The 17,355-nt window shown below is 38.9% G+C and overlaps 1 protein-coding gene across 1 annotated transcript; it reads right to left on the bottom strand.

Moving 5' to 3' along the window:
• Positions 1–4,687: 4,687 nt before the first annotated feature.
• LOC111149348 (amphiregulin) lies at positions 4,688–14,982 on the bottom strand. The gene is made up of 7 exons (XM_022506344.1): positions 14,950–14,982; positions 14,417–14,534; positions 13,134–13,382; positions 10,382–10,583; positions 9,505–9,660; positions 6,869–6,980; positions 4,688–4,945 (listed from the first exon to the last, which is right to left on the bottom strand). Exons 1-6 carry the CDS (start codon positions 14,980–14,982, stop codon positions 6,887–6,889), a joined length of 852 nt encoding a protein of 283 aa, XP_022362052.1. The 3' UTR covers positions 4,688–4,945; positions 6,869–6,886.
• Positions 14,983–17,355: the final 2,373 nt, after the last annotated feature.

The following is a 17,355-nucleotide window of genomic DNA, read 5'->3' on the forward strand; positions in this document are numbered from 1 at the left end:
TTTTTTTTTAATATAACAATGATAGACTTTCTGGTGTTGAACCATCCTTGCATTCCTGACAAAAAACTGTATGTTCATGATGCAAATTTTTATAGGTTTATTCATTCATTCATTCATTCGTTTATTTATTTTTATAGAGAAAGCATGCATGAGTGGGGGAGGAGGGGCACAGTGAGAGGGAGAGAGAGAATCTTAAGCAGGCTCCACACTGGGCTCAATCTCACAACCCTGAGATCAGGACCTGAGCCAAAGCCAAGAGTCAGATAATGCTTAACCAACTGAGCCACACAGGTGCCATCATAATGAAATTTTTAAACATGCTTTTGAATTTTTATATCTATGCTTATTTTTATATATTACATATACACATCTTTATATATTACATATACATATCTTTATATATAAAATATATATATTTTTATACATCTTTTTATTTTGACCCATTTTAACAGAGGCCTATCTTACTAGTATTTCCACAGAATAACCTTTTGGCTTTGTTTTCCAATAATCTTTGTCATTCATCCCTTCCCTTATTTTAAATACTTCCTTCTAATCTTCTTGGGCTTATTCTATTGGCCTTTTTCTAAATTTTGAGTTAAATGTTCAGCTTAAGTTGTTTTCCTTTCAAGCCCATCTTGCTTTCTGACAAATATCTTTAAATCAACAAGTTGTCCAAGTACTATTTTAGCTGTGCCTCACACATTTTGACAAAACATTTTTATTCAGTTCTAAGTATTTTGTAACTTTTTTAAAGATGATTTTTAACTCAAAAGATTTTATATTATGTTAGAGTCTGGGCATTTAGTAGTTTTTTTGCGATCTTTTTCAAGTTTTCTAATTGTATTGCATTTTAACTTTATAACTCAAGCTGCCAATGACCTCACCACCAGCATGCACACACATACACACCCAGAAAAGCTGATGACATAATCAGTTTACCCAGAGATATTAGAAAGAAATTTGGGCTGCACTGTGAAAAGCATCATTATACTTATAGTAGATGTTCAATAAATACTTATTAATGATTAAACAAACATAGTATACATGTATAATTTAAAGGGTTAGAAATTAATGTGAGTGTATTTGCATGAGGTACTACTGAGTAATGAGATTGATTTTTAAACCATGGAAGAAAACCAGTGTCATTACTTCACTCATACCTCATAAAGTTCAGATCCATCTGACAAAGTGAATTATTAATTATTGATAGGATTATTATCTAGGTTGGCACTATTTAAATCTTTGACTTTGCCATTTCCCTTCTGTTGTTAACTTTGTAAATACTTTTCTTAGGACATATGAGATGTTGTTTTTTAGTAATCTATGTTTGCCTTGTACATAGTTGAGTTTAATAATTATTTATGATTGTTTATTGAATGAATAACAACATAGTCAAGAAATAAGAGTTAAATTGTTCAGCAACAAACCAGCCACTTTAGCAGATGCTCATTGTACCCCACCTACAAATCCTAAGTCATTTCTGTTTCTAAGCATAACAGCCCTACCTACCACCCTCCTGTATCTCATTGCCTGAGGACTTCCTCCAACCACTGGAGTTCATCTTGCCTACACATGAAGCTAGCCAGAAGTTCCAGGGAATTAATATTCTCTACCCCAGAAGCAACTCTTTACTGATTTTTAAATTTATGAATAAAATTTATGGGTTTATGGAAAAAATACAGCTTTCTTACCCCTATAGTGGGCTAATTCTAAGGTGTGTATTCTAGGTATCATGAGGGAATTTGTAGACTAGGATGTTTTGTGAAGGCAGCAGAGGTAGATAAAGGTGTAATCTGAGTCTTGAAGAAATAAACCAGATTTCTTATGAGTGGGAGTTTTAAACCATGCTAAATTGACATGCAGATAACACTCTTTAAACCTAAAATAAATATCTGACTAGGAAGTAGTAGAGAAAGTAGTTAAAATGGGCCCACTCTGGAGTCAGAAAGTCTGACTCTATCATTTACCAGCTGCCATAGAAAAGTTACTTAATCTCTCTGAACCTTTATTATTTTTTAACTTATTTTTTATTTTTAAAAAGTATTTTATTTTAAGTAAGGTCTATACCCAATGTTGGCTCAAACTCACAACCCCAAGATCAAGAGTTGCATGCTTCATCAACTGAGCCAGCCAGGTGCCCTGAGCCTTACTTAACTTACCTGTAAATGTATTTACTTTTTAAGGATATCAGGATTTGATGAGTGACTATGTGCAAAGAACTTAGAATAATCCATGGTGTATCTGTGTCCTCAAGAAATTTAAGATTATTTTTATTATGAAAGAGTAAGTTTTTTTTTTTCTTTCCTTCTACTCCACTATAATGGTTTAATAAACTTTTTAAGAGCTAGAAAAGTACAGGGGATAAGTTGGCAAGTGCCTAGAACCTTCACAGTGGCTATAGTTGCCTGGCTTTTCTATACACTTGTGTAGTGATGACTGGGGAGATTTGTCAATATAAATATATTTTCTTTGGACTCTTTATAGCCTCCTTTGGTAATCTTGGCCACTTCTGTGGCTTCAGTTACCATACATATTTTGACAACTCCCAATATAAATTCTTCCACTCACTGACCTTTAGATTTGTATATCAAACTGCTGAGTAGATATCTCTTGGCATCTCCAATTCAACAGATCCAAAGCAGAATTCATTATCACACATGCAGATTTTTCCCCTCATATACTCAATCTTAGTTGTGAAGTAAGGACTATGGTTGATTCAGTTGACTAATTGGCTGGGCTGGTCCTTATTTTCCCATAAATCCAATACAAATTAGAAAGGATGTCTTTACAAAATAGAGAACTATTTTTCAGTCAAGGATAAATAAAAAAACATGCTTCCTATCTAGAATATTCAATATACTTACAGAGATTACCTATTTAAAATTGCATCACCATCCACCTAGCTACCAAAGCCAGGAACTTAAAGGTCATCTTCGATTTTTTCAGTTCCCTTGCTATCTCATTACCCACAGTCTTGTTTTATAACAGTTAGCCTTGCTTTCACATTTTTAATCTATTACAAACCTTCAGATACATGTTGAGTTTCTCTTTCCCTCCTTCTCAGCTTCAGGTATTCATTCAAATGCTTCCCAGCCAATCTTTTGACCTTTGGCTTTGGCTCAAACCCCTCCCCCACATTGTTGCCTTATAACTTAATTGGAATGCAAATCTGATCATGTTTCTACCCTTGACCAACTGGCTGGAATGATTCCTCATGGCCTGCAGTATATATTAAAGGCCCCATGTGACCCTGTCCTCACCACTCCAGCAGGCCTTTGCAGCCTCTGTTGACTTCACACTTCCTGTTTCAGTAATACTGAACTATTTTATGTATTTTTCTTTTGGGTCATACTGTTTGATGACTTGGTAATTTTGCTTGCCCCTGTAATGATCTCCACATAATTCCCACTCATCCTTCAAGGATCTTCTCAGCTAGCATCTCCCTAGAAAGCCCTCCCTGACTCATTAGGCCAGGGTAGGTGACAGCTCCCTGGTCTCCCATGGGTCCCTGGTACACACCTCACCTAGTTACTTATTGCACTGCATTGACAAAACATACCCCCTCCCACCAACTGGGTGGCAAATGTCTCCAAGTCAGGGTTTTTCTGTCTTGTATCCCCAGCACTATACTGGAATCATCCACCATAACTATTTAGTGAATGAGGTTGAGGAAAATGTGTACTGAAGATGTCCAAGCAGGATCAGAGGTTCTCAATACTGGCTGCATGTAGGAACTATCTGGAGACCTTTTAAAAATCCACATACCAATGACCTAAACCAGTTCGTTTAAATCGGAAGCTCTGGGAGGGAGGCCCGGGCATTTAGACATCTTAAACTCATGTGATAATGTGCAGGTGAAACTAGTAATTGGTTGGTTGGATGACCACTAGACAAGGATTGGAGAATGATATCCTAGAGAGAAATGGAACTCCTGATCCTTAAGGCACCTTTCATTTATGAAATTCAGTGAGATGATTGCTGGAATTACACTTAATATTGGCTAATTTCCTCAAAAATATTCCCCATACATTATATAGCTTGGCTTGTTTCACTTTGTATGCAGGTAACTTAGTTGGTCAGCTAGGAACCAAACAGTGGGTCATTCCAGGGAATTCACGTTCTTGAAAGAACACTCAGCACAAATGCACATGGATTTGGTTAAAATCATGTAAAAATAATAGTAGCAAAGGGAGGAAAAGGAGGAGTGGGTTTTAGATGCTTTGTACATTCATGTCATGATATTAGAGAAAGAAGTCTCTAAACACTTCCTGGTACTTTTGAAATGCCATATTTGTAATCTTCAAACTTATTCTTGTCTTTTTCTTGTTTGTGGTGATGATGATGCTGGGCAGTGGATTTTCTCTCTTTCATAATATGTGTGTCTACTGTGACAGTGAGGCAGTGCCACATGTTGACTTTAGAAGTTTTCAAACTACGAGGACTTGGAATAAGTTCTACAAGGAATAAGGCCGGTTTAGATATTAATGTTTGTGGGAGGACTAAACTACTCAAGTTTATAATTTTCCATGAAGAGTGTTTTCTAGGAAAAGAAATAAGTTTTGAAGATCAACATAAATACCAGAAAAAAAAGGTGTAGGAACTTCTTTCAAAATGATCATCAAGGCTTTAGGAGAAAGATACCCTAGAGTCTTGAAATTTCAAAACTAATATTCAAACTCTCAATCTCTTTGCTTAAAAAAGTTTAATAAGCTGTAAAATAAATACACTTCCATTAAATATTAAATAAATTATTTACAACTTGAAAAAATACTTTTTTATCTCCATGCAACTTTATGTACAGAAATAAGAACTTAGCATAAAAAGTGACAACTGAAAGTTTAAAACCAACAGAACAAAAAGGTTCTGGTTTTTTTATGATCCACCAAAAAGAGGAACCAACTCATCACTCGTGGTTGTAACTTGGCAGTGACTCTGATCCGATACCCTAGTCAAAAGGAAAATAAAAATATTAGAGATAAAGCTCGATTTCAATATAGTTTTAAGAAAATATTAAAAAAATCAGGAATCATAATTTCTGTCAATTTAGAATGTCTTCTAAAAAATGCTAAAAGCTCTTCAGAGATAAACTACCACTTCGACCTGAGTCCGTCTTTCACACAAGCTTTGGTTGGATGCCTACTCAGGTAGAGAGCTGCCTATGCTGAAACCTGGTTTGTCAAATTCCACTTAATAAAAAACAACAACACTCATGGGAAGCAGTTTTCCTAACCAAATCTATGCAGTGAACATAATTAAAAAGAAAGATTAAATGGCTCGGTGTATTTGTGATATACAGTTAATTTAGGATAATTAGTACCGAGGGCATAATAATAGTAGCTACCAGCTAATGGCAGCCACTATGTGCCAACACAGCATATTCCTTTTACAAAAATCATCTCAGATCTTCCTTGAGAAATCTCAGTTGCACTAAATAACCAAAAATCTACCTTTCTTCATGTCAGTGGTCTTAGCTTCAGCACATTAAGCCAAAATTATAATAAATGTTGATGCAATAAGTACTGAACACAGCATTGCATCAGTAATTATCCATTTCAGGAGTTACTGAGCCAATTCTGTAACAGGCTCAGAATGAAATACTTGTACTTAACCAAAGCTAAATGGAGTGTTTCTCCAAGCATCTGTGGTGTTCTATAAAAAGGGAGATAGTGGATTTAGTAGATTTAGGGTTTGGCTTAAGAATGTGCATACATAACCAGCATCTCAAGAAATTCTTAAACCCACTGAAGGTAGCGAATCAATGACTTAAGGATGGGACATCTTTCCTGAATGTCTAAGGAAATGGACCTCTTCCTCTGACCAACTTTAAATGTGTCCTTGATCTTGTTGTCTGCTTTTCCTCTGGAAGTTTGCTTCATTAGCTGTCCATTTTAGTTATTAATTAAATATTCCTCTCCATAGCTCCTTACTTTTCCCTACAATAAGCTTAGCTCTGCCTCTTTACCAAAAAAACAAAAAACCAAAAAACAAAACCTTAAAAATAAGAACTAAAATACATCCCTTACAAACTATCTCTCAATTTTTACCCCTTTTCCCTTCCTACTTTGCTTTTTTTGGAGGTGGGGAAGGTACAGAGGGAGAATTTTAAGCAGGCTCCATGCCCAGTGTGGAGTTCAACGAGGGGCTCAATCTCACAGCCCTGAGATCATGACGTGAGTGGATGGAGATCGAGAGTCAGATGCTTAACCAACTGAGTAATCCAGGCGCCCACCCCCTTCCTTTCTTTAAAAGGATGTTCAGCCTGCTCCCTCCACTTCCTCAGAGTTGTAGTCACACACCTGACTTGGCTCCCCACCATGTGAGCTCAACCTTTATTCCAACTTTCTCTCCTCAACACCCATTTGAACTAAGCCATTTGTCCGAAGTTTCTAAAGTGACCCAGCCCATTTTACAGTATTAATCTTCCTCTTCCTTCATAACTGCTTGTCCCAATCTCATCAGTCCTTGGAGGTTCAGTGAACCTTCCAATGCCACCCTATATATGACATCCTTTCCAGCTCCCTACACATGATCCACAGGACTTCCTCTCCTTCACTGGAAACTCCTCATACTCCTTTTATATGACACATATTTTTTACTCGCCCTAGCATTCTGATTCCTTATACTGTTTTCTATCTACTAAATGCTAACTTCTCTGAGAAGAGGGTTTATGTCTGCCTCATCTTTACATCCTTTGTAGTAGTCCTTTCTCTCTGTTGAACTCCATCTCATGCTCAAAGATTAAGACTTCAACATAGCCAATGTTCATAGTGTATTCATAATTAAGAACTATTACTTCACATGAGATAACAGATGTTATATTTTTCAAAATTATAAGATATCATCTATAGTTATCTTTTAAAACTCAAACCTGTCATATCATCTTCAGTTACGCTATGACATGCACATTTCCATTTTCTTGTCGAAGTTTCTTTCGTTCTTCAACTTCTCCTTCATATTCCCTGAAGTATCGTTTTCGAAGCCTTGAGAAAACAAGATATTCCACGGTCATCAAAGTTCTATTCATCTATAGACTGACTGGAGTTTTCATGAGTACAGGGAATTCCTTTTTGTGAGTCCTGATAGGCTATTACACTGTATTCTATTCCAAATCAAAACTTACAGCTTGCTAAAAAATATTACTACCATTCTTTTTAAGGGGATGTTCGTGGTGACTTTATATAAACATATTCCCAGATTACTGAGATTTAAATAGATACCCCTTGAGACACAAACTTTCAGAAGGCATGGAACACATTTATACGTGTGGGTTTTTATAGTTGACACTCAATGTTACATTAGTTTCAGATGTATATTATAACAATTCAATAAATCTATACATTATACTATACTCACCACAAGTGTAGCTACCATCTGTCACCATACAACACCATTACAATATCATTATTATATTCCCTATACTGTTCTTTTTATTCCCATGACTTATCCATTCCATAACTGGAAGCCTGTATCTCCCACTCCCCTTCAACCATTTTGCCCATCCTCCCACCCTCTCCCCTCTGACAACCATCATTTTGTTCTGTGTGTTTATGGGTCTATTTCTGCTTTTTGTTTGTTTTTTTTACACATTTGTTTTGTTTTTCAGATTCCACATATAAGTGAAATCATATGGTATGTTTCTTTGTCTGACTAATTTCCCTTAGCATAATACCCTCTAGATTCATTCATGTTGTTGCAAATGGCAAAACCTCATTCTTTCCTTTTTTCCTCAACCCTTAGCCCAGGTGTATGTACAGTTAGAGGAAGAAGAAGATGGTATAGTTTTATCACAAAGGACTTTACATTTGTATCAACTAATTTAAATGATCAGAATTTTTTCACAGAAGCTTATAAAACAAGTTGGGTTTTCTTTATTTCTATATATAATAAATATGTCCTTTTGGTTTTATTCATTGTTACTCTCTAGTAAAATTCAATCATTTAAAAATGTCTTGGTGTCATACAAGAAATTATATTTTTAATAGGTCTCTAATCTATCTACCAAACATTACTCCTAAAATCATAAGATCTTTGTCATGAGGTTTGAGGAAAAAAAATCAATTATGGAAAAGACAGCAAAATGCAGCTTTGGCTGCTGTTTATGTGTCAAACACAAGAATATGATAGAAAAGGAGAAAAGTCACTGCTTAGTTTTAAGAGTGCCAACATGACAAAAAGTTTTTCCATGCCTTTCTGAAGGATAATTAAATATTTCACCCTGAATGATCCCAAGTTTGAATAATTATTTCAAAACATCATCCGGAACTGGCTATTTTTTTCCTTCTATCCTTCTATGTCAAACAATCATGATTCGTCTGGCTTGAGGTATTTGCATATCTGGCTTGAGGTATTAACAGATCAAAATAATTTCCAGGGTGTGCAAAACAAATTTAAACCACACATCAAACTCTATGTGCATCATAAAACAGTTTTTTTTTAAATGTTCCTTTTTATCATTGTCTGATCTGCATTTAAAATAATAGTAAACAATGGCAGAAGATAACCCCTTGTTTCCTGAATGGCAGGAGTGGTAGATCATGCACACAATCCAGTTGTTAAAGTAATTTACCAAGACCTAAAATTAGAATAATGAGTCTATTGCTTTTCCCAAGCTCGAGTAGCACATGAGTCATTACAGAGCCATTCACACCCTCCCCCAACTTCCTTAATTCACTGACTTCTGTTTGACAGACAATGCCATTTTGACATACCCACCAGTGCCTACTACCAGGAACAGTCTACTTCTAACATTCATTGGTCATGAAGTGAAGTGTGGTGATCTGTTATTGTGAGGACAGGACAGATGCTGCAGGAATAGAACAGTAATGGAATTGTCCCTGCTTCTTACGCCATGCCATATGGAGGAAAATTTTGTTTTGTTTTGTTTTGTTTTGTTTTAGTAATTGAGTTCCCGTATCACCTTTGACAATTATAAAATTGGCATAAGCTCTAGGTAAATCAGTACCATGCTGTGATATCTAACTTAGAATGTTGCATTTTACTAGAAGCAGAGGATAGAGCTTTTCTTGGCTACTGGTTTGAAGCTCTTTGTGATTTATTTATTTATTTATTTATTTATTTTTATTTTAGTGCCAAAGCAGACTCTCTAACAACCTGCTGTGAACCAGGCCTTAATTAGCCTCCTCTGGGAGCCTTCCTTATGCTTAAAGATGTTCAGAGTCGGTACCAACACTCTGGGATTTGCAGGTAGCCATGAGTGGAGATATGACATGAAAGAAAGCCATCGATTTTTAAGTTCAAAAAATGTCTATAGGGTGTTTGAAAAACAGCCTTACATATTAAGTTTCCGTGGTGGCCAAAGTAATATGATTTTTGACTAGAATCTGTGATCTTTGTCAATGAAGTGTAAAGATATAAGCAAAGATCACATGCCACTGATAGAATAAGTCATCTAAAATAGGATATAGGACATTGGGATAGGAGTATTGAAAAAAAAATCCACCTGGCATTATTTTAGTGCGAATGTGTAGGTTATGCAGTACTTACTGGATTGTGATGACAACAGCAATGGCTGTGAAGCTCACCGCAGACACAAAGGCAGCTATGGAGGCTAAAGCAATTTTTGATAAATCACTGTCAACCATGCTGTGAGTCTTCATGGACTTTTCCCCGCACCGTTCACCAAAGTAATCCTGATGGCATCTGTAAACAGCCCACATTCAAAAACTACAGTAATAACTGAAAACGGTCCATATATTTTAAGTTTACTTTCCAGGTCATCAATAGGCATTTAGTTGTAACACTCAAAAAAAAAAAAAAAAAAAAAAAAAGTCATGCTATCTATTTGTATTTCAAAATCATGAGACACAATGCACTCAAGCCAAAGATCTATTAGTATAAGAACAAGTTGAGATTAGTTTGGGTGTGATATTCCAAGAAGACACGCCTTTTCATTCTTTGTGCTCCTTTTATGACCAGCTGATGAGTTCAGTGACTTGTTATGCAGCTAATACATTCCACTATCATTTCATGTGTTAGTGGCTTTGAGGGGGAAGGAGGATTATGTGAAGAGTACATTTAGGCTTTTTTTTTTAAACGGTTTGTAAATATGTTATCATGAATATATTTATACCAGGGATCAGCAAACTATAGCCCATAGGTCAATTCTGGCCATTTGCCAGGTTTTTTACAGTTGCAAACCAACGATAGTTTTTACATTTTTAAATGGTTACATTTTACTTGGTTCTATAAGTATATACATAAGCCTGATCAAGGAAGCCTGAAGTATTTTTCAGCTGGTCCTTTAAGAAAAATGTTACAGACACTTGGTTTATATGTAGGAAAAATAAATGGCTTTCTGCATCAAGGAGTTTCAGATGTGGTGTTATAAATACAGATTTCCATGTAATTTAGGAAGACTTACTTGCATGTTACAGCTTCCAGGTGCTCTATGTATTTGCATTCTCCATGAATACAGAAATTCTGGAATTCTGCATCACACGGATTTTTCTTCTTTCTGTTTCTTCTATTTTTTCCACTTTTGCCTCCTTTTTTCTTTCTTTTGGGTTTATCTGAAGTCTTTTCACTTTCTGTTTTGTTTTTCATGGGCTTAACTACCTGTTCAACTGAAAAAAAAAAAGATTTATCGACAACAATCTCTCTTCATCTTTAAAATTGTTCTGGAAACGTAAGAGAAAGAAGTCTTAGCAGTGAGAGCTCATGGGGACAATGACCATACTTTTCTTATTATTCAACACAATTCATATATAATAATTGGTTAAAGAGAATATCTATATGGTGTGGCACTTAACCATCTGAGCCTCCTTGTTATTTTATTAGCTTAGAAATGTATTTTGAATTTTTTTGTACCGCTCTTATTATTATTGATAATACTATTACCTGTCTAAAAAAATCCATGAAATATCTTACACATTTCTTGAGCATTAATCTGATTAAAGCCAGGTCACAGGTGAATGTATTGCTATACAACTGATATGGAAGACACTGGAGTTGAGTGAAGACAAGTAACATGTCCAAGGACATGCGGCTAGAATATGACAGTGCTGGGGTTTCAAAGCCTGTCATTCCCACGCTGTGTTTTCTCTTGGATAGGTCAATGCCACAGATTAAACTGAGACTATAGTATATTTGTTGATTTTACTTACTCATTTCAGTCTTGTGATCACTACCATAATTAGGCATTACTGTGTATTACTTGAGAGTGGGAAAAATCTGAGAATTACACATTAGAATTAATCAACTTCTCCAACTCCCAGATGACAATGGGTTATAATTAGTTCCATGGAGCTAATTTTTGTGGTCAATCTGTTTGAAAAATAAGAATTGGAAATATTTGTACGTGATGCTTCAGAGACTCACTCATCTTAACTCCAGGTCTACAGAAGCATCAGTTCCGTGTTAAAACTATGCAGGGTATAGTATACCCACAGGCTAAATATAGGAAGGAGTTTTTACATTGGAGCTGTGCATTTTGTTATACTAATACCTGAACAGCCTTCTCTAAGCAAGTATTTAGTAAACAGAGTCCAGGGCAAAGAGGAAAATACCACAGTATCATAATACCATTAGTCATAATGGTCCTGCATAATGGTCCATTAAACAGAAAATATTAGAAATATAGGGAAGGGTATCAAAGATAGAACCCTGTGATTAAGGAAGCAACAAATAAATATTATGAGTATTTCAGCAGGTTATTATAACATTAATAATAGTCAAATTAGGAGCAATGTTTAACCAGTTACACAATTTTTCTATTGAAACTTTGGTGGTAAAAAATACCGTGAGTTAGAGTCAGTTCCCCAATAGAAACGTTTTAAATGCATAGTACTGCACATTATCAGATATATTACAAATTGCAGACAGAGACAAATCGTCACTATGCTGAAGAGCTCTAACACCCATCAGCCCCCTGGGCTCCACAGCCTTTCCAAGGAGTTCAACCACTGGTTTCACTATTTCATCATGCACAAGTCAGTTTCACCACTAACAACTGATTTGGCCTTTTCAAATGTTAACAACTTGAAACCTCTTCGGGAGAACAGTTTCTAATCTTTTCTCCAAAAATAAGAAGTATATGAGGATCTCTTCCCCACCTTACATAAAAGCACAAGTTACTAAACAAAGAGAATGAAGTAGCGTGCTCTCTGAAGCTTTTCCCACCTGCTGCTCAACCCTGTCACTGTCCCTGTGCTATCACCTTCTGTCCCTTCTTCAGGTCTGGGAGCCAGAGGGGGAGAAGTCAGGGAAACTAGGTCAGGAGAGAAGGGGCATTACATCCTGCCTCCATAATGAATGTTCCTAGGATATTTAGAGCCGATTTACTAATGACCTGATCATCCCCGAAACTTCAAAGTAATAGGAGGGTAATGAACAATACTTATATCTTACTTTGTCCTCTTCACCTTAAGCAAATTTTTTTTTAAAAGATCGGATAACAGCACTAGAGAACAAAACTATGGGTCACTATTATTTAACTAACACATGGGATTTGGGGTTAAATCATGATTTTAGCCATTTGAAATCCATGCATATTTGTCCTTCTTTAATATTTCCAGAAGGTTGTACTATTATTGCTGCTTCTGCTGCTGCTGCTTCTGTTATTGTTGTTTTAGAATCACCAGTTTTTCAGCACCTGGTACTTAAAGGCTAAAGTCCAACTGCTCCTTTTCCCATTACTTTCTGTTCCCTTATTTGTTTTAAAATGCGGGTATTTCAAGAAGCATGGCAGTGCGGAATGGATGTAAGAGCTGAGGACTGGCGGATGTCTACGCCTGGCCCGTCGCTCAGCGTGGGGGTCATGTGGTCCCGTGGGAAAGAGCAGAGGATGCGGAGTCCAACACTGGCGTTCTCATTCTGGCTCAACTGCTTGCTGGCTGTGGAACCTGGGGCAAAACAACCTTGCACTTCAGTTATCACATCTGTAAAATGATAACAATCCCCACTTGTGAAGTAAACTTAATAGACATAAAACATTTGTTAGCGCTCTGGACATATCAGATGTGCCCACACAAAGCTCTTTGGTCTCAGGCTGTAGCTTACCCACGGGGTATGCAACAGACATACACACAAGAAAACCACCCAAAGATGCAGGGACTGGCTTTGCTCATGCAAACACACATCTGAGAGGCTGTGTTTTGGCCTTCTCCTCCACTCACCTCGGACTGAATCATCTACGATATAGCTAGATATTTGAGGTTCGTTATCATACTCTTCTGCATAGTCATAGTCGATCCCCGAGGACAGTTCCCTGCTAGAAGGCGTTTCACTCACAGGGGAAATCTCACTTCCTGAGGACATCCCACTTTTCTGGGTAACCTCCAATCCGTCAGCGCTGTGGTCCCCAGAAAATGGCTCCCCTTTCCCAGAGTCGGTGCCATTGACATCCAATCCAGCAGCATAATGGGCTGTGGGAGAAAGAACAACGGAAGAAAAGAGAAGGTAAAGCCGAGTGGCCTTCTCACCAGGCAGCTGTGTTCAGGAGAAATGTTTGTCTTCTGATATCAAAGCAGTTATTGCACATGTGCTATTGTTTGGGATTGAGTCACTCATGAAAGCATCTTCACATTTTGCCAACAAGCAAACTCAGCTGTTCCAATTTACAGAGCTGCTTTCATCAAGGTTTTCTGTTTCACAGATGATCTACGCTACTTTTCACATCAAATAACACTGCCAGATAGGCACGTTACTCTAATTACTTAACAGGTAATTTATATTGTCTGGATATTCCCATCACCTCACATGCCAGGGGCATTCGTGTTTGCCAGAATGTCCCATTGGGATGCACAGGCTCTGGATCGAAATATCAGACTTTCTCGACATGTGTTCACATTTTTTAAAGGATCACGTATATGAATGTAAAACCGCATAAATGATATTTGATAATAATGACTCTCATTGTCACTATTTCATTATCCTTGTTCCTACATAGGGGAAGAAACTGGGGCCTGGGTGAGATTTGGGGCCTCAAGCTGCAAGCCCCTGCTCTGTCTTGTTGGTCTCACTAAGACAGCATCAGCGTGGAGCTATGGCTTCTCCCTGGAACGTCGTGCGTGAGGCCCTCTAGGAAGGTCAAGATAGAATCACTAGACGGAGGAGATGGAGAATTTAGGCAGGAGGCAAGCGCTCTGGGTCCAGGACTTAACTACTCTTAAGATCTGCGGAAGTCACTTCACCTGCCTGAACTCGGTTTCTCTATCTGCAGAAGGAAGGATCTGGATCCCAGGATCTTTGAGGTCTCCTGCTGCTGGACTAAAGCAAAACTTCGGAGACTGTCCCGCACCCTCTTCCCGGCCTGGAACGTCAGAGACACCTGCGCGCTCTTCTCCTCCTCCCCGGTAGCGAGCTCCGGGACGGAGCTACTCGGACGCCTCTCTCGGGAAGGGTGGTGCCCGCCGTGGGACAAGCGCCGGCGGGAGACTCAGAGCCGGGATGTCCTTACCTGAGCCGAGCAGCAGGAGCGACAGCACCACGGGCGCCGGCGGCGGCAGCGGGGCTCTCATTGGTCCCTGGGCGCGGCGGCGTCGCGGTCTCTGGGGCAACTCGGCAGGGAGTTGCAGCTGGAAAAGGAGGTGGTGGAAGAGGGAGGGGACGATGGGGAGTGTGCGGCGGTGCTCGCTGCCCGGCCGGGCTCGGGAGCTTGGGGGAGCCCCTAGAGCTCGCCTCTGGGTCCCTCGGCTCCGACTCGGGCGCAGGCACAAGGTGTGCGAGCATTCCGGAGGCGCGGCGCGCACCTGCCGCTTTATAGGCCGGGCGGGGACCCAGCCGTGTCCGTGACGTCACGGCCGCCGCTGTGGGTGGAGGCGGGAGGCCGCCCCGGGAGAGGTTACTACCCCAAAACCACGCGCGGAGAGCAGCCCCACCTCCCCGGGGCGCGGAGGGCCGTCGGGAGGAAATGGAAATTAAACCCTAGCTGCCGGCTGAGAACTCGGCCGCTCCATGGTCCACGGTGGGAGTTCATTCCAGAGCTCGTACCTGAGCGCGCCAAGTCCCGCTCTTTCCAACCATCTGAAAACCCTCCGTGTACGCTTTGGTTGATCTGAAAACTACCAGTTACGGGATTAATTAGAAAAGTTCCATATTAAGGTGCAAAAGTCCTTTAAGACCAATAGTGACTTAACAATGCATGGAGAACCCGACGTCTTTAACAAGGATAATGTAGTTCATTAAATGACAAGAGAGAGCGCCTCCTAATGAGGAACTGGGTTATTTATGACTGGGCCTTGTCTCAACCACGAGCGCTTTTCTACCCACTACTGGCCAAGTGGCCAGAATGTCAAATCCCTTCCCCTCCGTTTATTGTGTCCCAGCGCCCTCATCAAAATTCGGATTTACTGACCATGTATTATTGCCAAACTATACACTAAAATATTACCTGCATCATCTCACTCAGCAGCCTTGCTGGTTAAGTATCATTTCACTATATTCCAAGGAAGACTTGACATAGCTGGTCAAGGCAGAAGGCAGACGATTTAAATTCAAGTGCTTCTGACTCTAAAACCTCTCTCCGCTCTGTTAAGGAATTTAGACTACACTGATCTCTGAAAAGAGAGCTTCTGGGAGAACAAGACTTGATCCTAAGGAGGGTATTGGCATTTAAATGAAGTTGGTACCCAAGCCTGTGCAACTCAAATCCCAAGATAAAACGTCTAGCTTTGCGGTCCCAGTTCGAATCAGGTAGGGCAATTCATTCAAAGAAGCTAAAATGAAGAGGGAGGGAGCTGCTCAATTTGACTCACTTTGATGTAGACACAACTCCAGAACTGGATTTTTCTTGACTTGAAGAGAAAAAAAAATGTGTTGTTCTCTTTCTCTAACTGGTTCCTTGTCCTAAAGATACATATCTCTTCCTGAATTCTTCCAGTAAAACAGCCTTTTTAGGAATGTGGATCACAGTGCATCTATCTTAATTCTGGGAAAAAAGCTACTTACTTCTTAATGACATATCAAAGTGAGCAGGTTAAATAATACCATACGTTTAATGGGATGAAATAAACAATCATGACTCATGCCTTCTCTCCCATTCAGTGTTTGTCGAGAGTATATTTGTGCGATCCACTTCTTTTATTTTTTATGCGGGGGTGGGTATGTAAAGAGAGAAATTAAATGAGGACCGCTTCCTTCTCTCCAAGAGCTGCATGCGGCATAGGTCAGATACATAGAAAAGTAATTCCGTTATATCAGATGCTAAGGATTCAGTGCTCCATGGAAAATAAGGGTGCGGTATAATTGTGTCCCCCCCCATGCTCTTTCCAGCAGAAAGTTTAAATGAAAAGAATACCTGCTGGCCAAGTATGCCCAAGAATGGACAATAAGACTAGGAAGATGGCAGTGCCCATCCCAGGGTGAAGCAGAGACCTGCATCATCATCTTTTTTGCTGGATGAGAAGATTGTGATTCAGACAGAATCAGAGCCTTTGCTCACATGCAGATTTCAAAAGATGGCGGAGATTTTGTTTAGAGTTCAGGCTGTTGCATGGTTCTCCTCTCAGGCTTTGCTTTTGTTCTAGTTTTTTCCTTTCCCTTTTTCTTCCTTCTTGATTGAGATGAAGGCAAGTCATGCACATCTGCCATCAGAAATGGTTCATTTTGTGTGAAGTGAAAGTGACCTCTTGACACCAAAATGGCTTAAGTCTTTTTCCGATTGGAAATGGAGAGGGTGACAATTTATGTTGGTGTGCGATGTAACGCAGCATTATAATATGAGCTTTCAATTCAACCGGTCGGGTTTTCATATACAAATTCCACCATGTACTTAATCACTTAATATTTGAAAGACTCAGTTTCCTCATCTGAAAATAAAAAGATACCTACCCTCTGTTAAGCAGATCAAATGAAAGAAGATACATAAACAAGTAACACAAAACCTAACGTATGTGGAGTGCTCAATAAAAGGTAACTCATATTATTAATTTTGGCGTTATGATAGTTACATTGTATTAATCACATCGAAGAACCAAGTGACTCTTATAAACGGAGCTACTCACAGAGCAAGTGAAATAATCCCCCTCAGTATTTTCAAGCCCATGGACTTTGTAACTTCTTCACATGAACACTAAGCATTTTGAAGATTTTATGGTTCATCATAGGGTACCATGGGGCGTCACCATAATTACATCACAATGCAGCACCCCTTCATGACTCACTCACAGCATTCTGGAATATGTGCATGAGAAGGAAACCAACTCCGTGCCATGTAGGATACTTTACATTCTGCATGCTTAGCTGAGACAAGGAGGAACAATTTCAAGAAATTCAAGTAGTGAAGCTATTCTTCTTTATCTTGAAATATTGAGGTTCCCACACCTACTAATAGGTTAAGGGCAGCCCTGTGGGCAAATGCTCCTAGCCAGCCATTCACTTTGATGACTTGTATCTGGA

This window comes from Enhydra lutris, unplaced genomic scaffold (assembly GCF_002288905.1).
Source record: "Enhydra lutris kenyoni isolate GAN:26980312 unplaced genomic scaffold, ASM228890v2 scaffoldscaffold21, whole genome shotgun sequence".
Lineage (NCBI taxonomy): Eukaryota > Metazoa > Chordata > Mammalia > Carnivora > Mustelidae > Enhydra > Enhydra lutris.